The following is a 22,752-nucleotide window of genomic DNA, read 5'->3' as shown; positions in this document are numbered from 1 at the left end:
GGTTGCACCCTTCAGGGAAGGGGTTCATGGTGTGCACTCCACCGCCCTTGCTGGATGGGCAGGAGAGCAAAGTGGTCTCGAGGGAAGGGGCGGGAACGCAGAGAGGGCTGGTGCGGTCCTGCCCCCCCCCCCATCTTGTCCCTTCGACTGGGCCCAGGACTCACCTTGTCCTTGTGTTGCTCCAGCCACTCGCGCAGCGCGGCCAACACTACCTCCGCCGCCGCCTCACTGGGGTAGCCTGGGGACCCGCCGGGGCGGGAGTGAGTCTGGGCTCTGGCCCGCCCCCTCCACGCCCCGGGACCCGCCCAACTCCACCTACCCGGTTCCGCTCCGCCCCTTTCACGCCCTCCCAGGCCCCTCCTCGCGTCTGGGCCCACCCACTTCCAGGTCCCGCTCCGCCCCCTTCTAGACCAAGCCTCCCCCCCCCCCCCCCCGCCCGTCGCGCTCCACTCACCAAACACGCCGGTGGAGATGCAGGGGAATGCCTGGGGCGGGGGGAGGGGGGAGGTGAGGGAATTGGGGACAGTGTCACTCTCCAACCACCGCCTCCGAGGGGCCTTCTTCCTACCGGTCTAGGCCGCCTCCTCCCCCTCCCTGTCCCCGCCCCTCTCACCGCGGAGCGGAGCCGATGCTCCAGCAGCAGGTCGAGGCTGCTCAGGTAGCAGCTGCGGAGCTCGGCAGCCTGGCTGGCGCTGGGCTCTCCGTGGGCGATGGGTCCCACCGTGTGGATGACATCTGCGGGAGGCGACGGGGTCAGACTGGCCGGGGTCTCCAAGCGGCCATCGGCTTTCTCCCCCTGCCCGCCCTGGAGAGGACAGGAAACAGGCCCTCTCCCCAAGTTCTGAGAGTCCCCAGGGGACTCTCATGCAGAAGTGTGCCCTCTAAATGCGCTCGACAGAGACAGGCAGGCCCGCGCTGGGCCCCCTTCGCACAGCTGCATGGGCCCGTCTGAGCCGCGGGGCGGAGTGGGCGAGCGAAGTCACTGCCTCCTCAGCTCCTCTCACCCCCTCCCGCCACCTGCTTCCTGGTGCGTGAGAGGAGGGGCCTGGTCCCGGCACTTTAAGGTTAGGAAGCGACCCCTGAGGAGGCCTCCAGCAATTGTGTGGGGGCTGCTCCCTTAAGCCCCCAATTACACGAGGTGCCCTGTGGGGTCGGGACTCACACTTGGCCGGCAGCCGATAGCCGCCGGTGATCTTGGCCTTGCCGGTCTCACAGTTCTGCAGGGTCCGGCACTCGTCGGTGAGGAGGGGTCCAGCGGCCCGGTGAATGCAGCCGTCCACTGCAGGGCAGAGGGGAGTGAGCCGTGGGGCGCCCCGCGTCACGCCTGAGCCCGTTTTACAGAAGAGAAAGCGGAGGCCCACGCACAGAATACTCCCAACCCCCTCGGCTGGGCCAGGACCCACCGGGCACCGCGCGCGCCTTCTCCCGCCGCCTCCGGCTGCTCGCTAACGCCCGCCGCCCCTACTTGCTCCGAGGCGCGGAGGCGGGTCGCAGCAGGTCTCGGCGGGAAGCGGCGCGGGGCGGCCGGCAGGGGGCGCGCCCGGCTCGCCCTGCAGGTTCCCGGCCGTGCGGCAGGGGCGCGGGCGGGGCCGGGGCCTCCCCCGGCCGGAGTGGCTGGGGAAGGCGGGGTCCGCGGCGGCGGGAACCGCCACCCTAGCCCGGCCAAAGGGAAGGTCGCCCGGCTTTGGCCCGGAGGCGCCGCGAGCCCCGCGACCGGTGGCCGCCTCCGCCCGAGGAGCCCACGAGCGCCGACTGGCACCGCGCACCGGATCCCCAGGCGAGGCCCCTCCCGGCCGCGGCAAACTCTGGGACCCCCTTTACAGATGATGAAACCGGGGTCACCTAGTTAACAAGTGGCAGCTGCGGTGGGGGCCTCGAGCCTGGGTCTTCCGACCCCCTCCTCGCCCTCCTTGCGGGGAGGTGGACGGAGGATCCGGGTGCGCGCCCCTGCTCGTTAGCGAGCCGCCTCGTTAGCGCATCCGGCTTAATTGCGGCGGGCCCGGGCTTGTTTATCTGAGCGCGGCTCTGGGACCTCGGGCAGCGACCCTGGGGACGCGGGCCCAGATAAACAACTCGGGCACCGCGGGAGGAGCGTCTCCTCCGCCCCTTCGGCCGGACCTCACCCCGGTGCCACAGCCTCAGTGGCCTCAGTGGCCCCGGTGGGAAAGGCGGGGCTCGGCTCTCGTCCCCTGGGCCAGCGGGGCACACCGGCAGGTCTTTTCCCCTGAGCGGCCACTGCCTCATCTGGACGATAGCGACGGTGACCCCTCTTCAGGGGAGGGGTTTGCATCCTGGCCAGGAGAACGTGACCCACCTCTGGCAGCAACCTAGCTCGCAGGGCACCCCAGGCCTGTGCCAGGAGCTGCTTGGCACCGGCTGCCGGGGCTCACAAGGCCCAGCAGCAGGAAAGAGGCCTCATTTCTCCATTTTGCAGATGCGCACACCGAGGCCCTTCCTCCCTCATCCCATCCACCCCACCCCCAAAGTCTTGGCAGAGGTCCAGGGACACCAGCTGGACCACCCCCCTCTTTCTTCTCTTTTGTGCCCCGTGGGGCCCAATTAAACCTAATTTTGTGACTTCACTTAGAGCTGGCACCAGGCGATTTCCCAGAGCACCCCGCGCTGGGGGGGGGGGGGAGGAATGGGGCAGAGGAGTCGGGAGCCCTGGGAGGACCTCTCCCGCAGGGAGGGGTAAGGGCAACGGTGGCCCAGGGGAGGGCGGAGCGGGGGACCCAAGGCGGGGCCCCTGAGTTCCCTGTCCAGGCGGCGCTCAGAGGCCGCACAGCCTGGAGGGTCACGCCGCGTCCGCGTGCAGTGTGTCCGTTCTGGGTGAGATGCCAGCTGACCACCCAGCAGCGTGTATGAGAGCAGGGGCTGTGGAGCTGGGCAGCCCGGGCTTCCAGGCCCAGCTCTGTCAGTCACAGATATGTGCAGCCTGGAGCCTATCACTTAGCTTCTCTGGACCCCAACTGCCCCATCTGTAAAATGGGCTCCACCTCCTAGGGCTCTCGGAAGGATTAAGCGAGTTAATTTCTGTAAGGCGCTGAAGCCAGGGCCTGGCATGGGTGAAGGTGGATGGGTGTTGGCTGTCGTTAGGACAGTGGCATAGTATGAGAACGTGCTCCCTGTGGGGACACAGGGGAGGCGGCTGTCCAGGCAGGTGTCAGGGTGTTCGGGGCCTACGGGGGGGTAAGCATGGGTCTGGGCCGGCTCTCCTGGGGGCCTCCCGCCCTGCCCTAACGGTGCCACTTGGCTCCTGGCTGCCTGCCGTCCTCCCTGCAGGCGACCTTGGCCTGCTGAGGAGGCTGTGCCCAAGTGCAGAAACACAGTAAGATCTGTGTTTCAGGGACTTAATGTTTCCTGCAGAGGTGGACAGGCCTGCAGTCAGGCCTATGGGGCTGACCTGGGGGCATGAGGGGGAGGGGGCACTCGGGGCTGGCAGAAGCCTCGGGCTGGGCCAGGTGACTGCCATGCAAGTGCCTAGGGGATCAGTTTCCCCAGGGCAGAGATGAGGGGCAGGCCCTGGGCCTCATCCCTGCCCCATCCTCTCCCCAACAAGCCAGAGCACCGACGGGGACCCTCCCACCTGCCCCCTCCCCGTCTACACACCACAGTTGTGCCAGAGGGGACCCTCAGCCTGCGGTCCTCACCCACAGGCCCAGGGGGTCATGCCTTCCCTGCCCCCCCATGTGAACCGCAGCCACCCCCCTTCCCCGCCCCCAGGCTCTGCTTCCTCGGCCCTGTCCTGGCTCTTAGTTGGGCTAAGCTGAACCCTGGAGGCTGCAGGAGGCGGCTTCCTGGGGTCTCATCGGAGGGAGGTGTCCCTCCTCCCGCCCTCCACCTGAGCCTGGGGCTGCCTGGCGGGAGGGTGGTGACCCCAATTCATACCAGTGGACCCTCGATCCCCTCTCTGGGACCTTTGGCCACATGCAAACAAATCTCAAGCCTCCAACTCAACCCCTGTTCCAAGTCAGCAGAGGACCTGGGGTCCCTTCTGGGAGGACTGACCCATGGTGGGGCGGGCAGGTGCTTCCTTCCAGGTCTCTCTGCCAGGTCCGGAACCAAGCCTTCCCCACAAGACTGTCCTAAGGGCTGCTCTGCCTTCTCCCTCAGTCCCTGTGCCCCGCCCGCCCCCCCCCTCCCCCTCTGGCTCCTGAGTTGCAGCCTCTTCTGGAACACCTGCTGGGACCTGAGCCTGAGCAGGGCACACACACCCCTCCTTGCTGGTCCTTACAGCCACCCTAGGAGGTCCCACTATTTTTCCTCCCTTATAGAAGGAGAAATTGAGGCACAGAGAGGATGAGACTTGCCCAGGGTCACACAGCTGGACTGCTCTGCTTCCTCCAGGACCATAAAAAGCCTTGTCTCTCTCTCTCTCTTCCCTTCCAAGCCTTCCCTCTCACCCTGGCTGGCCCCCTCCCCTTCCCTCCTCATCCAAACTCCAAACTCGAGGTCCGGACTCCCCTCTTCACTGCAGCAGGGCTCCTGTTCCCCCCCCCCCAAAAGAGGGACTTCGGGGACCCTGGTTGCTGAGTGACCTGGGGTCCCTCATCTCGCGTGACTGTTCAGCCATCCCCATGCAGCTGACCACCGGCTACCTCTGTCTGGCAAGGCTGCCCTGGAGACCCTCCCTGCCGTCCACCTGCCTCTCTGACCTCTTCCGTCTCCTGCCTGGGCTCCTCAGATGCTGCCGTCACCTGGGGGCCCTGTCTGTCCTCCGTCTGCCGCAGCCCTGTCCTTCCACCCCGTCCCAGGCTGTTCCCCCAGGTAAGCCCGGCTGGCCCTGCCCTCCTGCCCCCAGCGTGGCCTCCACACGGGCACGGGGTGGGGGCCGGGGGCCTCAGCTCGCACCCAGCCCCTTCCCCGGAGGTCGGGGGTCAGGAGGGCGAGGGTGGAGGGCAGGGGCTGGAGCCAGCAGAGGCGGGCGGCAGGCAGGCTCCTGTGGGGGCCATTTGCCAAGGCGCTTAGGATCTGTTGGCGGCTATTTGGGGTGCTGTAATATTCATGAAGGGAAGATTAGATATTTAAATTTATTCAGCAATAAATGCGTCTCAGTGGGGGAGCATTCCTCATGCTAAACAAACAAGCAAGCAGGGGCTAATTAATTATTTACAGGAACATGAGGATGCCCGGGGCCTGGGGGACAGGGGGGCGGCTGTGTCCCTGCCAGAGGGCAAGAGACCCTGACAGGCCCAGGGCCCGCTCCCCTCCCCCACCCCCCTGCCCCTCCGCTGCCCCGTGGCCCTGGCCTCCTGGGTGCCCCCTCCTGGGATTTCTTGTCCCAGAAATCCTGCCTACAAGCCTGCTGGTGGCTTTGGGCAAATCACTTCACCTGTCCGTGCCGTGCCTCAGTTTCCTCATCTCTACAAGGTCCGTAACAGCACCTCCCTCCCCACTTGGCATGAGCCTTCGTTCAGTGAGGGACTGCACCAAGGTGCCCTGCACTTTATCACTCTGTCACCTGTGTCACCTGTTTCGGATGGGGAGACCGAGGCCCGCCCCCCGCCTCTGTAGGCGGAAGGCTACTCTGCCTGTCAGGGCCTGAGGGGCCTGAGGGACTGACACGCTGCAGGGTGGAGGTGGCACCCAGAAAGCCCCGGGCAGGGCGGGCTGGGACTGCAGGGGTGTGGGCTGAGGCCGGAGGGGGCCAGGGGAGGGCAGGAAGGCACCTGGCCTGGGCCCTGGGGACCACTCCCCACCCGGACATCTGACCCGGCAGGTCCCAGGGCCTGAGGAGAAGCCACCAGTCCAGTGACCCCGGTGCTACATGCAGCTGCCTCCCAGGTCCCAGCCGCCTGCACAGAGATACCGAATGCCAGGGCTGGTGGGGGCGCATGAGGAAACTGAGTCCCTGAGAGGGCACCAGCTGGGGCAGGGGCAGATGTCCAAGCTGCCGGTTCGCCTGCAAGCCCCGAACCCCGTGGAGGACGAGCTCGGCCGTAAAGCCTGGAAGAAGGACCCACCCCGGGGCCTTGAGCCCCCGCTCCCTCCGTCCATGCTACACTCATCACCTCTGGTCTCCGGCCTCGTCCCAGGCCCTGCGGAGCCGCCCCGCGGAGCCGCCCCGCAGAGCCTGAGAAGCCACAACCCCACGTGGTGCCCCCTTGCCGCCGGAACCACCTTCGGCTTCCGCCCACAGCCTCCCGGTCGCTCATTCAATCGACAAACCCAGGGCAGCCACGAGCTCTGTGACCGGTTTGGGCTGGGCCTGTGGGGGGAGGAGGCAGACCCCACCCTCGCGGTGCCAAGGCGGGTGGGCACCCCAGGGAGAAGAGGGATGGACAGCAGCTCCGGTCTGTGACGTGAAATTCATTACGGGGTGAGATCAACTCCTTAAATGGGGATTTGAAAACATTAGGCCCTCATTATGTACACAGCGGCAGCACCTCATTCATCATGCAAAAATGACTCCCGTTATTGAAAATCCCCATGGCAGCTGCTGGCAGGGGCTGGGCGACATCTTGCCCGCTGGGGGTGGGGTGCGGGCCCCACAGGCCTGCTGGGCCTCCGCTAGCATCCCTGCGGGGGGCCTGAGTCCCCTTGTCCCTCCTACCAGGGAGGGCCTGCGCCGGGGCGGGGAGCACGGTTCGCTCCGGGGACTCGGTGACTCAGTTTCCTCATCTGGAGATATTAATGGCACGCCCCATAGCGCTGTGGTGAGGGTCTCGGGATCCCTCAGAGAGAGGCTCTACGCGAGGCCTGGCATCCGCGGCCATGGGAGCTCAGTGTAGCTGGCTGACGTCCACACCACCACCACCATCAGCCCATCACCGTCACCATCTGGTGATGGCCGGGAGGCCTGGGGCCCTTTCTTGGGGAGGACTCGTCACTCCCTTGCTCATAAAACCTCCATGGCTCCCATGAGTCCATGAAATAAAATGCCCCGCCCCAAGCACGGCTGGGGTTCCCTCCAGCCTCCACCTTAGATGACTGGCCTCTGGTCTCTCCCACCCACCAACTGGGGGAAGGGCCCTGCGGTGGGGTGGGGGGGAAGGCTCTGTGCAGGGAGGGGACTCCCCCCCCCCGTGGGGGGGGGGGCTCTGCGTCACCATGAGCCCGGAAATGGGAGGAAATGAAGCTGGATAAGAGGGGAAGGAGATGGGCACAGGCGGGCCCTGTTCCGCCTTGGGAAGGCGCCTCTGAGGACGTGGCCTCTGAGCAGAGCCCCAGCGATAGAAAGCCTGGCTTTGGGAAGCTGGGGGAGGAGGGCGCCAGCAGAATCCAGGGCTGGGGTCGGGGCTGGGGAGGTTTGGGGGGGAAGAGAGGGCTGCATGTGCAGGATTGGTGGAAGAAGCTAGAACTGATTCCATCCCAGCGGGAAATCGGAGCAGGGACGGGGCGGGGGGGGGGGGGGGGTCTGGGATGGGCTCTGGCTGCGCGTGGGGCGCGGGAGGGCCCTTGGCTGTTCCCCATCCAACGCTCCCGCCCTGTCTGCTCAGCTCAGGTCAGGGCCTCCCCCCGCACCACAGCCTGCGCCCCGCCACTCCAGCCTGGTACACGGTGGGACCCCAGATAAGTCTGGGCACAGGGTGCTCGGCCCTTGGGGCCCCTGCTTCCTCTGAGGCCGACCCGGTCCAGGGAGGGCCACGGAGGCCACGCCGTCTGCCCCCTGTGCCCGCCGTGCCTCGGCTGTGGCCCTGGGCAGCTACCGGGCGGAAGTCGAGGCCCCGATGCTCCGCTCCGGGGCCTTGCTAATCCCCCAGGCCAGCTGGGCTCTGAGCAAAGGGGAGCCCGCGAGAGCAGGGAGAGAACGAGGAGGAGAAGGAGGGAGCGAGAGAGGACCAGAAATGGAGAGCAGGTGCATGGAAGAGAGACATGGATGGGGAGTGGGCAAGAGACACTGTGCGGCTGGGAGAGACAGAGCAGGCAGAGCAAACGAGCAACTGAGGACAGAGACAGAGATTCAGAGGCAAAGAGACAGAAGCCAGAGACAGAGACAGAGGCAGAGACATAGGGAGAGACAGAGACAGAGTCACAGAGAGGGAGAGGCAGGGACAGAGAGACAGAAGACAGAGAGAGACAGAGACAGAGATTCAGAGACAAAGAGACAGAAGACAGACACACAGAGAGGGAGAGACAGAGGCAGAGACAGAGAGACACAGAGATAAAGAGGAACAGAGATAGAGGCAGAGAGGGAGCGATAGAGACAAACACAGAGAGGCAGAGACAGAGAGGGACAGAGTCAGAGACAAAGGCAGAGACACAGAGGCAGAGGCAGAGACTCAGATGCGGAGACAGAGACAAACACAGAGAGGGAGAGATAGAGAAAGAGGCGGAGATAGAGAGAGGCGGAGGCAGAGAGAGATGGAGGCAGAGATAGAGACAGAGAAGGACAGACAGAGACAGAAACAGAGGCAGAACTAGAGAGAGGCAGAGGCAGAGATACAGGCAGAGAGAGACAGAGATAGAAGGAGGGAAAGTGAGAGACGGAGAGAGGGAGAGAGAAGGAGAGAGGAAAGAGGGTCCCACACCCCTCACCAGGGCCACGGATGTGTGTGGAGAGGAGAAGGCGGGCCCCGGGTGCTGGGTTCAGCTCAAGCCCAGGGGCCACGGCGGTGGGCCAGGGCACGGGTGCGAACGCGCGCGCACGGGGAGAAGGGGCCCCGGGGCACAGCCGGTCCACAAGCGAGCACCTCGCTTTGGCCAGGAGCTGGACAGACAGACACCCTGCGCGTGTCCCTCAGGAGGGCGGTCTGATCGGGAGGCAGCTGGTGCTTAAACAACCACACGAATGGGAGTCTGATGGCCAGGCGTGACAGAACGCCGGCCCACGAGGGGGGCAGCGTCTGCCGGGTCCCAGCAGCCAGGACAGCGCCAGAAGGCGGCAAGCCCTCAGTACGTGGAGCAGTAGGGGGCGGTGGCCGGGGGGCCTGCCCTGACATCGGGGTAACTAGGCGGGGAAGGTGGTGGTGAGGGGGCGGAGGAGCCTGTAGGTACAGGAGCAGCAGGTGCAAAGGCCCTGTGCCCGGAGAGGGCTGTGGCAGAAGCTGCGCCACCCTGGCTTCCTCAGGCAGGGGACGTCTGGGCCCCGGGGGTGTGGGAGACACACACGCTGAGCCGTGGGGAGCAGGGGCTGCGCAGGGCCCAGCGGGCAGGAGGGAAGGACGCCCGCACCCCCAGGGGTAGGAGCTGACTCCTGCGGTCCGGAGTGTGTGGCTGGGCCGCTGACCTCCAGGAGGGAGGGAGTGTCCTTGGCAGAGTGAGCGTGTGGAGGGGACAGGGCGTGTGGAGGGGACAGGGCGGGAGCCCTGCCTGACCCCAGCCCGCCCCGCCCCGCAGGCCAGCCCTTTGGGGAGCTGGCCAGGCCGGAGCAGAGATGGCGGCCGCGTGAGCAGAGGAGGCCCTGAATTAATCTGTCACTAAAGCTTGGCCATGGCAGGCGCAGTCATGATTTAGATGAATAATTGAAACGCTCCGATACATTTATTATCCCTTTAGTGCAAAAGTGGCAGAGAAAGACGAGGGGTAATTGAAAAAGAACGCACAAATCTCCGCGAGAAAGCCGGCTCCTTATCGCCGAGTAAACATTTCAGTCCTAATAAACAGGAGAGACGCGCGTCAGGGCCCTGTCGATTCCCATCCTGATTTAGGGCCCGCCTCCCTTCTTACCATACAATAGGAGAGTGTTCAGGTTTGAAAAAAATTTTTATCGAGCCAGTAAAAGTCTCTCCAGGAGGGAGGCGGGCCAGGGGGAGTGGGCCTGGCGGGTCTCCGGGTCTGGCTGGGAGGCGGGGAGGCTGTCCCAGCCCGTCCAGTCTTTCCCCACTTCAGACCCCGGGCCCTCCACCTGCTGGGCCTCTCTATCCCTCTCTGCCTGTCCAACTCCTAGTCATCCTTCAGGGCTTGAGTCAGAGGCCCCCTCTGCCGGGAAGCCTTCTACCAAACTGGGTCTCTCTGAGGGCGGGGCCGAGGCCCGAGTCCCGAGTCCCCACCGCCACCCACACTCAGAGCCCTGGGAAGGAATGGGTGTGTGTGTGTGGGGGGTGGGAGTTACGGGGCTTCCCCAAGACTCACGGTGTTGCCAGAACGAGCCACCTTGGCCTCGGGGCCTGGTGGGGACCCAGCCCCACAATGAACCAGGCCCAAGAGTCCTGGACTCTTTGGGTTAAGTCCTTTTGGCCCCAGGAGCCCCTGGGGCTCTTGCTGAGGGTGGAGGTGTTCACAGACTCCCTTCCCTGCTCCCGAGGGGCTGCGGTCCCCTCCCACCCATAAGCACCCCACATGCGAAAACCGGGCTCACTATAGCAAAGCCCTGCCGGCCAAGCCCGGGCCCCCTTTGGAGGGCCTCCTTCTGAGCCAGAGCTGCCCCAGACCGCCCTCCCCCCAACTTATCAGGTGCCTCCCCCCACCCCAGTGCAGGGCTGTTGGACCTGTGTGGCAGCTCAGGGCAGGGCCTGGCATACAGAGGGTGCAACTACCCGCCCCCTAAACTGGCTTAGAAACCCCTAGAACACCGTCCCTGAGGAGAGTGCACTCTAGTGGGGAGACAGGCAATAAGAACAAACATAAAATACACGGACGTTAAAAGGGATCAGTGCTAAGGAAAAAGCCACAGAGCAGGGTGAGAGGGTCAGCACAGTGGGCTGGGGCCTCGGCACAATTTAAACACAGTGGCCAAGGCAGGCCTACCGTGACTGATGCCTGCATGGATGGATGGGGGGCAGGTGGATCGGTAGGTGAGGGGTAGATGGATGGGTGAAGGGGGTAGACAGATGGGTGGATGGGGGGCAGGTGGATGGGGGGGGTAGATGGATAGCTGGATGGGGGGAGGATGGATGAGTGGAGGGGGTAGATGGGGGGGTAGATGGGTGCGGGGGATGGGGTTAGATGGCTGGGTAGAGGGGATAGGTGGATGGATGAATGGAGGGGAGATGGATGGGTAGAGGAGGGCATGGATGGGAGGGTGGATGGATGGATGGATGGATGGGTGGATGGATGGATGGATGGATGGATGGGTGGATGGATGGGTGGATGGATGGATAGATGGGTGGATGGGTGGATGGATGGATGGATGGACGGATGGACGGATGGATGGATAGGAGTAAATGGGTGGGTAGAGGGGTAGATGGATGAATGGAGGGGAGATGGATGGGTAGAGGAGGGCATGGATGGGAGGGTGGATGGACGGATGGATGGATGGGAGGGTGGATGGATGGATGGATGGATGGGTGGATGGATGGATGGATGGATGGATGGGTGGATGGATGGGTGGATGGATGGATAGATGGGTGGATGGGTGGATGGATGGATGGATGGACGGATGGACGGATGGATGGATAGGAGTAAATGGGTGGGTAGAGGGGTAGATGGATGAATGGAGGGGAGATGGATGGGCAGAGGGAATAGATGGAGAGGTGGGGGGGGGGTAGATGGATGCGGGCAGGTAAATGGGTGGTCATAGGAACGTAGGGAGTGGGTAGAGGACTGAATCCCCGCGGGGCTGGACTCAGGAGAAGAGGGAGAAACTTCCGCTGACGCCATGGGAAGACAGAGGTGGGTCTGGGCAGAGCCAGGGGGGGACCTGGGCTGCCGAGTCCCAGACGACTCGTGCTTGTGGCTCCCACCCAGGCAGTTCCGGGGGGTTGAGGCTGGGTGGGCTGGCGGGCAGTAGAGCTCACAGGTGGCAGGCAGGAGGGCGGGAGACATCGCGTCCCCATCCCAGCCCCAGGCAGGCCCCAGGCCCCTCCCAGCCCCAACCTCGCCCCTCCCACGGTCCCCTCCCTGCCACCTCCACCTTGTTCCAATCACATTAGCAGAGTGACAGCCCCAGCGAACACTCACGGCGGCTCCATAAATCTCAGCTGGCGTTAAAAGGCTGGACTCGGGGCTCACTTCCTCCCGGGTCCCGGCCCACCCCATCCATCTCTGCGTCAGTCAGGCAGCGCTTGGGGCCTGCTCCAGCCTCCTCTCCCCCACAATGCTGCAAGAAGGGGAGCTGGAGGACCCCCAATATGCCTCCCCACTCCATCTGGCCAGAACAGGTGCCCTTTGACCCCCAGAGTGAGGTCAGCAGGCCACCTACCAGCCACTCCCTGCCCTGCCTAAAGCCTCGAAGGCAGGCCCCGGCTGCCTTCCTCAGCAAGCCCTCCGCTTAACACATGAGGCTGTCCCTGCCTTTTTATAGTTCATTCATTCATTCACCGACCATTTAATTGAGCACCTACTATATGTGCCAGACCTGGTTCTAGTTGCTGGAGACACAGTGGTGCCCCCCGAGCTTTGTTCTCAGCGGGGAGACAGACGGTAGACAATGACCCTAATATACAAGTGACAAACAGAAGAGCAGGGTGAGGTGAAGGGAGAGGGGGGCTACAGGCTGGGGCGGGGACAGACAGCTGCAGTTTCACCTAGGGGTCAGGGTGGGCCTCCCTGACAAGGTGGGGGGCACGGAAACCTTGCGAGAGGCGAAGGGGGCAGCCACAGGCTGGGGAAGAGGGTTCCAGGCAGAGGGAACAGCCTGCACACAGGCCCGAGGCAGGAGCTAGCAGGGAGGCTGGTGCCGAGTGAGGGAGGGCTGGGCAGTGGCAGTGAGCCTGGCAGGTGGCTGGGGCCCCTGGTGGACCTTGACTCTGAGCCAGGTGAGAACCCTGGCAGAGTTTTGGGCGGGAGAGGGGTGATGGACCTGACTTGGGGTTTAAGAGGCCCACACCTCTTGGTGGTCCTTAGCCTCCCAGAACTGCAGGGCTAAAAATCCAGCTCCCCATGGGGTCGGTGAGGCTCCGGTGTCACCTCCTGCCTCCCCTCCGCCTGGCTGGGCTGCGACGGCTCCGATCTTGATCTCCCCCAATGTCCCATGTTCTCCCTCACTCCGGGCCTCCGCCTGTGCTGTTCCCTCTGCCCAGGACACCCTTCCCGATGCTCCCACCCATTCCTCGGGTCCCAGTGTAGGCCCCACCTCCTTCCAGGAGCCCTGCTCCCCCATCGCACGGACCACCCTGTGTAACGGTGGGTGCCTTCATCTGTATCGTGAGCTCAGGGAGGGCACGGACCAGGCGCCTCTGGTCCAGCACCCGGCTCGGGGCCCAGCCTACAGTAGGTGCTCAATCACTGGCCGATGAATAAACAGACGAAGAGGAGGGGTGTCTGAACGGCAGGTGTCAAATCAGCTACGGCCCCCCGAGTTTTCCAAAAGGGACGGGCTTCCGAACAAGGTCCTGGATAGGCCCCCAGCGAAGCCCCTCATTCTGTGAGGCCTCCAGGACAGCTGTGACCTCCACAGGGACAGTGGAGGAGGAGTGGGGGAGGGAGGGAGGGAGGGAAAATCTGTCTGGCCACAAACAGACCCCCCCCGCCCCCCCATACACACACCCGTCCTGCATCCTGGCCGGTCACCGACAGCTCTTAGCTTTGTTCTTATTTATTCCTGACCTTCGCTGCCCCTTTTATTTTCCCCCCTTTTAAAACCTGGCCCGGGCCCCGCCACTGCTGCCGTAAACACGGCCCCCGGGATTTATCCGACGGCGCATTAACCCCTGCCCCCCAGCTCACCAATCATGCTGCTGCCCGTGTAGACAGCGGGCAGTCCAGCCAGCGGGGGACCGAGGGGCTGGGGGCGAGGGGCTGGAGTGGCCCGCCTGGGCAGCGCTGGCCAGGGGAGGCAGGCCTCGGGGGGGTGGGGAACAGGGACTGCCCCCACCGTGGCACCTGCTGACCTATATAGCCTGTAGCCCTGGAGGCTGGGCCCACCGTGACCTCCAACCTCTGGCCCACCCGGTTCAGCTGGAACCCCTGCTTCCCGGTGGTGAACCACGGCGAACGCACGAGTCTTTCTGGGGGCCGCCCTCCGAGGTTATAGCGTGGAGCAGAAACGATCATTTTGCCCTCACAGGTGCGGAGGCTGAAGCCTAAGGGCTGGGCTTTTCCCATCACACCTGCAGCGCCCCCCCCCCACCTCCGGATTCCAGATCCCAGTCCCTCTCAACCCTCAAGTGTCCCTCCCCCGCCCCTTCCAGGCCAGGAAGCACTTACCACCGCCACCTCCTAGCAGGGAGCTGTTGGCTGCAAGAGAGAGAGAGAGAAAAAAGCCAGTCAGTCGGGGAGTGGCAGGTGGGCCAGCAGTTTGGTGGGGGGCGGGGGGGATGGGAGGCTTGTGGCTGGTCCAGGCCCCCGGGGTCTTCAGACTCTGGGCACAGGGTCTTCTCTGAGGGGGGGCACACAGCACACAGGGGGAGGTGGTGAGGGCCGGGACTTCCTCTCCTGCTGGGGCTCCTAAAGGGCCTGGGGTTTGCAGGGTGGTGGGGTGGGGGGTTCCCCCGAGCCACCAGGGCCCAGCCACTCACCCTAGAAACAGCCACATGCGGGGTCTGGAGGGACACAAGACCTGTGGCCACACGCATCCTTTTGAATAAAAGGATTCACTGTTTTGACCCAGCATCTCCCGAGGCCCGCCTGTGCCAGGCCTGGTGCAGAGACACGCCCTGGTCCCTGCCCTTGGAGCTCACAGGCAGCCGGGGCGGGGGGTGGGGGCACAACCCGAGGCCACTAGAAGACACACTGTGTTGTCGCAGCTGTGCTAAGTACCGCCCAAGGAACGAGTGTGGTGGGGGGGCTGTGAACCAGGGCTGGGCGCCCCTAACAGACGGCAGTGACCGTGTGCCAGGTAAGGGCCCCATCCTGGGGCGGCACAGTGAGGGCACAGAGCACCAGGCCCGGAGCCAAAGCCGGTTCAGCAGATGGGTGACTCGGGCCACCTCACCCTGTGCCTCAGTTTCCCCCGGGGAAGAACAGACCCATCTCACAGGGCCGGTGTGAAGGTCCAGGGGGACAGAGGGAGCCTCGGCTCCAGCCCCCGCCCCAGACCGGACGCAGACTGGCGGCTGCTGGCGCTGACCCGCCCATCTCGCTCTGCCCGGCCCGCTGACCCCCTCCAGCCTCCCCACGGGGCTGATGCCAGGACGAAGCGAAGCTGGAAGCCTCTCGGCCGGCACGTCGTCGGGGCCATGGGGGTCAGTGGCCCTCACCAGCCGGGGCTCCGGCTCCTGGCCACGCAGCTGCGTCCATGTTAACTGCTGGTGCTAATCAGGGTAAGTGATGGGCGAGACAGGGCAGGTGCCGCCCAGGTGGGGAGACCAGCTGTGCCTCGGCCCCTGTGGCCCCGGGGGTCCCGGCTCCCAGCTCCTCCACCCCACCTGCCTTCCGGGGGCCCGGGGCAGCCCCTCTGTAGGAGGGGGACACGGAGCAGAGCCCGGAGTGGGGGCCACTTCCGGGCCGGCCGGGCCGCAGGCCCGGGGTGCCGTGCGGAAGCTGTGGACCCTGCTAAGTGGTGTCGGGCGGCTCTGAGTGGCTGGTCTCCCAGAGCTGACAGCTCTTCGCTTGGGGAATAATTAATTCCACAGCCCGAAAACCCAGGGCTGCGAGTTGCCACGTTACTTGCGAGATTAATACAAGCAGCTAATTAAGATGGAGAGGCGAGGAGAGGCTGGGCGCTCCCAGAGCAGGGCTGGGGGGCTGCGGGGAACGCGTGGGAGGAAGGCGGGCGGAGCAGGCAGGGAGGCAGCTGGGAGCCGGAGCTGGAGCCTGGGAGGGGCCGGGCGGGACCCCCAGGCAGCCGTGGGCCGGCCACTGAAGGGCTGGGCTCCCCAAGGCTCTGGACGGGGCTGCTGCCCCAGGAAAGCATCTTCCAATGAGCCGTGGAGGACTGCCTGCCTGCCTGCCTGCCTGCCAGGCACAGACTCGTGGCTCTGCACAAACGGTCCCACTTACTATCATAACAAATGGGAGGAACCCGAGGCTGGGGGGGCGGGGGTTGGGTTGCCCAGTGGCAGCGGCAGGATCAGAACTGGGTCTGACTCTGTAGTGAAGCCACCAAGCAGGCTGGCCTCAGGGCAGCCTGGTCCAGGCCTGGCCCCCCGAGGATCTCCCCTTGGCTAGGGCTGGGGCTCGCCTCTTCCGGCACAGAGGCCCCTCGGATGGACGCCGTCGGGACCCACCTCCCCCACCCCAAGGGGCAGGCAGAGAGGAGGGCCTGGGTGTGCGGACGGCCCTGCCCTGGAGCCAACAGGCAAGGCCTGGGCATCTCGGGTCGGTCCACAGCAGTCCCGGCAGCTGTCGGAAGCTGCCCTCCACGGGCCTCCCCCACCTCCCCCCATCACCTCTCTCTCTTAATTAACACCGGCCACAAACGAGCTGGCTCCCGCTCTCAGAGGGCTCGGTGCCCAATGGGTTGGCAGTAAGCCTCGAAGGGGCGGGAGGGGAAGGGGCGCCGACCTGCCGTTCTGCCGACCTTCCGGGAGGGGCCGACCCCCGCCTGTCGGGCATCCCCTGAGCCCCACCGTGTGTAGGTCTGCCTAGGTCAGGGGGCTGGGGCCAACTGGCCCGATGCATCCAGGGGCTGAGGAGGGAGGCGGGCCAGGGGCAGAAAGGATTTCTGCCCTTCCCTGCCCTCACGCTACCCCTCAAGCAGGGCACTCCCCCAGACCCCATTCCACCCTCTGCCTGCTCCACACCTTCTCAGGCCCAGGGCATGTCCTCTGGGGGACCCTGCCCCAGCACTTGTGTCCAGAGTGGCTCCCGAGCTCCCAGTCCTAGGTGGGGTGGGGCACGCAAATGCCCTGGCAGGTGAGGGAGGTATAAGATCTGCTGAAGCCTGAGGCTGGGAGGGCTTCCCAGAGGAGGTGGCATGTGAGCTGAGGCTTGAAAAGAAAAGGCATGCAGGGAGGGGCGAGAGCGAGCTCTGTGCAAGGGCCTGATGGGTCTGAGCATTCCCCTGGGCAGGATGACCAGCCTGGGGCTCTATGTGCTGGGGCAGCGCGAGGTTGACTCTGCCTGACTCCCAGCAGGCGGGAGCCAGGGGCCAGGATGGGACTGAGCCAGAGCCAGAGCGGCGGAGCTGGGAGCTGAGGGGGGCGGCGGGGGGCAGAGTGGAGGCTCCGGGGCACACAGACACCCCTTCCTCTTCTGGTTGCCCCCACTACCCACCCCTCCTGCCCCTGCCAGGCAGCACCTTGTTAAAAGAGCGGTCCCCCACTCGGAGGGCTGCGCAGGGCCGAGCGGGCGGGCGTGTGCCTGCATCCCATAATACTTCCGGCGACCCAGGAAAATGTAATTTCTTTCAAAATCAGAAGAGTAAATGAACTTTGAGTTAGAAAATATTTTTAGTATATAATGTTAATACGTTCTGTCTTTATGCCAACAAACTCATAAAATCAACTGCTAGCATACATCTTTTTATGTTTGTTATTAATCGTCCTGTGTATTTAGGTGATCCTGTCTAATATATGTATATACTTTTAATTTTTTTTTCATGTGTATTTATTTTTGAGAGAGAGACAGAGCGTGAGCAGGGAGAGAGAGAGGGAGACACAGAATCGGAAGCAGGCTCCAGGCTCTGAGCTGTCAGCGCAGAGCCCGACATGGGGCTCGATCTCATGAACTGCAAATCATGACCTGAGCCTGTGGACGCTCGACTGACTGAGCCACCCAGGCGCCCTGCTGTCTAATATATTTTTATAGGGAAAGGGCCCACAACAGCCGGGGCCTGGGCCGGGTAAGCTCCTACTCCTTTAACCCTTACCCCGTGTGGAAGCTGTGTCACCAACCCATTCTACAGATGAGAGAGCTGAGCCACAGAGAACAGTCTTCTCACAAGGCAAACCTGAGCATCTTCTGTTTTACGCCCAGTTTCCTGATGCAACCCTCCCAAAGCTCCCCTTTGCTCTCAGGATAGGGAACTGACCCCTAGGGGCGCCTGGCTGGCTCAAGTCAGTAGAACATGGGGCTCTTGATCTACTGGTCATGAGTTCGAGCCCCACATTGCGGGTAGAGTTTACTTAATAACAAACAAACAAAACACCCGGCCCCTTGGATGGGGCCCAGTGGCTCCTCCCCTCTTCCCCTTCCTCTTTCCTCTCCCCCTCCCCCTCAGACACACTCCGGGCCCTCAAACTTGCTTCATTTTCTCCAGCCCCAGGGCCTTTGCATGGGCTGGGACTTCAACATCCCCCACCCAGAGAGCCAGCCTCCAAGGGCACGCCCAGCTACCGGAGGGCTCCTGGGGGCCATAAATCACTGCCTCCAGCATCCTTACCTCCTAGGTCAGTGCCTGCTACTCGGTCACCCAGTGCTGTGGGTGTCATTCACACTTGTCCCCAGCTCCCCGCACAGAGCCCGGTGCACAGGAGGTGACCGTCAACAATTTACCGTACGGCCACCCGCGGGTCTGCTGGGCTCTGCAGCCCAGGCTCTCGTCCACCAGGACTTGCAAAAGAGCCTACCCTAGGCGCCCCCGGGGGCCAGGACCTGGGGTGCGGGGTGTGCAGGTGACAGGGTTGGTCCAAGGGCAGTGACAGGAGGCCACGTAGAGCTGCTCGGGCTCTTCCCTGACAAATCCTCCGGCCCAGGGTGTGGGAGGCGAGGGGGCACTGAGCGGGGGCTGGGCTGCCAGAGAGGAGACTCGGTGACCCGAGGAAAGCGCTGAGCAGGTTACTGGGCCAGGGAGAGGCCGGGTGAGCGGGCACAGCGGTGACTTTGAGGCAGTCACAGCCCCTCCGTGTGCTGAGGCTGCTGCTGTTGCTTCCATGTGCTTCAAATGCCTGAGAGGCCGCCAGCCAGGCTTGGGGAGGTGGGGGCTGCTCCCCTCAACCCCCCAGCCCCTCAGCCTGGCCCACCCCCCTCCACCCTCCCTCAGAAGGCTGGATCTTAGCTTTCTAGCATTTGACAAACACACATCCGGCCCCTACTATGTGCCGGGCTCCGGGACACAGCCGGGCAAGGCGCTGTGGCCACGGAGCTCATTATCTAGCACGCAGAACAAGAATAAACTTGAACAAGGATTACCATTTGTGTCAGAGGTGGGAGAGAATGGCTGGCCCCAGCGGTGGGGGGGAGGGGGTGACCTGGAAGGAGTCAAGGAAATGCAGAACATAAGGAGCCAGCTGCGAGGGGCAGTAGCAGGCCTGTGCAAAGGCCCGGGGGCCGAGGGAGGAGGTCACTCTAGCTGAAGCAGAGTGAGTGGGGAAGAGAAGTAGGAGAGAAGGTCAGAGTCTGTGGAGGCAAGAGCAGCTCAAGGCGGACAAAAAGGGGACCTGCTGGCTCCTGCCTGGTGCAGGGGATCCCTCCCGGGCCTGGAGAGGGAGGAGACCCTCCCCCAACGCCTGTGCGGCTCCCATCACTACTGTCCCATTGCAGCCACCCCATGCCTGGCCGAGCCCCCGCTATCGCCAGCACCCCAGCGTCTCGCACAGCGCCTGGTACCTGAGAGGCGACCACTGACCGACTGGCAGCCTGGCCCTGCCAGGAGGGTTAGGGGAGTGGCCTTTGTCCTTGGGACAGCAGCGCCATTGGCTGCCCCCACTTCCCGCAGGCCTGCGGTGGGTATCTGTGTTACTCGAGGGTGAGCTGTTTAAAACATGCTTTAGATTAGAAATGTCCCACAGATGGAATAAAGTGTGACATGTGCTGAATTTTTGAAGATAAAACAAGAGACTTCAAAGGCATCTCAAGCTGCGAAAGCAGTTGCCGTGTTTGACAGACTCTGTCCCCCAGGCCAAGGTCACTGTCCTCCGAGGTGGGGCTGCCTCAGGGGGTGGGGGATGTGAGGCTTCCTGGACATTCCCAGGGCTGGGGGTGGGGAGCAGGGGCCTCACGGCGGGGGGACAAGGGGGCTCACATTTATCAGGACCACTTGCAGACTTTATCATTTAACCTATGTGTGCATGTGGACACACATCCCTTCCCGCCCTATTTACAGATGGGGAAACTGAGGCACAGGGAGGCAAAGTGATTTGTCCAAGGCCACCGCCCTTAGCAGGAGGAGACCCGCCCAGGTGCTTTGCAAGTCCTGGTCCCGAAACCCTCAGCTGCGATCTTGGGCCAGCCCCCGGGGCCTCGGTTTCCTCATGGGTGGGTGGGGGAGGCCAGCTAACTGAGGCCCTTGTGGGGCATAGATGATACAGTTTAAAATGCCTGTAAAACTGTTTACGGCGTCAGGGTTTCACAGTGGCGGCGGGTGGGGGCGGCGGGGTCCCCGGTCAGCCAGGGAGAAGGGTGTCTGCCTGATGACAGACACATCGATACTCTCAACAGCAGCTTCTTTCTATCAAGGTTTGCTCACCAGCTTCTTGGGGAGAGCCATGGGGACCTTCCAGGCTGCGTGGCTCCATTTTACACGTGGGGGAACTGAGGCTCAGAAAGCGTGTGGCCCGAGGCCGGAGCCGGGGCCACTAAGCACCCCACTGAGCCAGATCTGGCTTGTCTGCCTTCAGGATTGAGCCCCCACTCCATCTTCTCTGAGCAGAACCCTGTGATTCCCTAAATCTGTTGGGAGCCATACCCAGCTGGGCTCCCCTTCTGGGGTCTCCCTCCCCCACTGGTCCTGTGTCAGGCTCCCTTCACCACCAAGGTCTCCTGAATCTTGGATCAGCCTCCTTCAGTCCTCCCCACACCTCCTGGCTCCCATCCCGCTCGCTCGCTCGATAGCCCCACCCTTCCGTCTACCCCAGGAGGCCCTCCCCAACGCCTCTGCCTACAAAAGCCACCCACTCTGCCATTTTAGCTCAGAGCAGGTGCCCTGCTGTGGTTCCCGCTGGCCTGGGCCTTCCCTTCACCGCCTCCTCCTTCCTGGGTTTCTTGGGCTCTGCCCCTGGAGACCCAACCTCCCAGCCACCCACGCCCAAGCTGGACCCCAGACCCTGGGACCCCCAGTCCCCCTCGACACCCACTCTCCAAGACCCATCCCCAGGCGACTTCCACTTACTGGTATTTCGTTATACAAGAAATTCACGTTGATTGCCCCAAATTGGGTCATATACATAAACAAAAAGCGAAAGAAAGTGAGTCACCCAGCCCCTGTCCCTATTCTCCTGCAGGACCTCTTTAAACAAAAACAAAAACAAAAAAATGGTTAATAACGCATTTATCGAGCAAATTCTCTGTGCCAGGCACCGGGCCAAATATTTCCAGTGGAGTCTTTCAATCCCTCCCTCCCCGGAGAGCCTAAGGAGAGGGTACTATGATTTTTCCCACTTTACAGATGAGGAAATAGAGTCTCGGCCAGGTTGCGGGACTTGCCCAAGGTCACGCCCCTGGGAAGCGGGGGTTGCCGGGGTTTGAACCAGGCAGTCTTGATTTCGGAGGGACCGCTGCGGAGGGCGGCAGGGCCCTGGGACCCCAGCCGCCTGGGCCTCCCCTCCCCCCAGGAGCCAGGGGGCCGGCGCTCACAGCCGCACCATTAGCATAACCATGAGCATCCCTGAAACCCAATTACCAGGAGATGGCTTGGGCCCCAGCCAGCCGGGTGCTGTCTCCATCTTTGCAGGAATGAGGGGCCGGGGCGGAGGGAGCCCTGGCGCATAGGGGAACGGCTGGCGAGGGGGGGGGGGGGGGGAAATGTCCCGGGTGGGGACGGAGTCGGAGGCCCCTCCTCCACGGCTGGGATCCGCGTGAGTAGGTAGCCTTGACCCCTCTGCTCATCTCCAGCTGCACAGGCCTCGGGGTCACAGGTTCCTCCACCCCCAGCTTGCTGGGTGACCCCAGGCAGCCCCTAGGCCTCTCTGAACCTCAGTTTTCTTCCCGAAAGGAGAAAACCAGGCTCCATTCGAGCAGACCACAAACCGTGGGTTTGGAAGCGAAAAGAGTGTTGACCCGAACAGGTGGGCTGGGGCTCCATTCCTAACATCCCCGCGGGGCCCAGTCACTGCCTCCTCCTCCTTGGGCGCCTCCTCTGCCGCCCGTCACCCTCCGGTCCATCCTCTCCCCGGCAACTGATCCTTTTTTTTACCACTTCGGGGGCACGAAAGCCATGCGGGCACGTTGCCCGGGGCCCATGCGCGGGCACGCTCCCGCGCGGGCACACGGCCCACCCACCACCCAGCCCAACACATACGGGTCACAGAAGAGTTGACGCCCTCCCCCCACCCACACCGGAAGGCACTGCCCTGAATGTGGCCTGCCTTTGCTTTCGAGGTTTACTTTGTAGGCCCCTCAACCACGTATTACCTGCGTCTGTGTGCCCGGGTTTTGTAGAAACAGTGGAGCCGCTGGGACCAGCTGCCACGGTTCACGGCCATGCTTGGGAGATTCATCCAGACCGGCGCAGGCCGTGCTGGCTGGTCCGTTTCCACCGCTGTGTAATATGCCAGCCTGGGGCTGTGCCGCCCCCATCCACCCCTCCCCCCCCTGCCCAACAGTCCAGCGCGCCCAGTTTTGTTTCTGGAATGCAGCGGCAGGTACCACCTTGCCCGCACCCCGGATGTACACGTGCTGCAAGTTCTCTCGGGTGTCCGCCCGCCTGGGAGCGGGACCGTGGGGGCTGCGGTATTACGCACAGCTTTAACTTTACTAGTTATCGCCAAATTGCTCTGCAAAGTGGTTGTTCGGAGGATCGTTTTAAAATATAAATTAGATCGTGTCACTTTCCTGCTTAAAACTCTTAAATAGCTTCCTATTACACTTAGAATAAAATCCATGTTCCTCTCCGTGAAGGCACAGCAGCATCCCACACTCTGCTCTCTGCTCCCTCCCCTTCCCCCTCCCCCCCCCCCCCCCCCCCCCCCCCCCCCCCCCAGTCTCCTGGCCTCTTTTCGCTTCCTTGAATAGTTCTGGTTCTTTTATGCCCCAGGGCCTTTGCATATACCACTCCCTCTCCCTCTGCCGCCTGGCACACTCTTCCAGCTCTTTCCAGACCGGCTCCTTCTCATCTTTCAGGTCTCAGGGAAAATGTCACCTCCTCTACGAGGCTTCCTCTGACCACCCAACTGAAATGTCTCCCACCCTGTTCCTCTTACCGCCTCGTTTATATCCTTTGGAGACCACACC

The 22,752-nt window shown here is 63.4% G+C and overlaps 1 protein-coding gene across 1 annotated transcript in view; it reads right to left on the bottom strand.

Moving 5' to 3' along the window:
* The window catches only part of MACROD1 (mono-ADP ribosylhydrolase 1), a 144,163-nt gene that overhangs the window by 666 nt on the left and 120,745 nt on the right, over positions 1 to 22,752 (bottom strand). The window contains 5 exon segments of the mRNA XM_086677092.1: positions 165 to 238; positions 455 to 485; positions 614 to 735; positions 1,163 to 1,279; positions 13,969 to 13,998. Of these exon segments, the coding sequence (XP_086533218.1) occupies positions 165 to 238; positions 455 to 485; positions 614 to 735; positions 1,163 to 1,279; positions 13,969 to 13,998 (374 nt within the window).

Source organism: Puma concolor, chromosome D1 (assembly GCF_028749965.1).
Source record: "Puma concolor isolate L17-30 chromosome D1, mPumCon1.1.hap2, whole genome shotgun sequence".
Lineage (NCBI taxonomy): Eukaryota > Metazoa > Chordata > Mammalia > Carnivora > Felidae > Puma > Puma concolor.
This window is presented reverse-complemented; position numbering and strand designations above follow the sequence as displayed.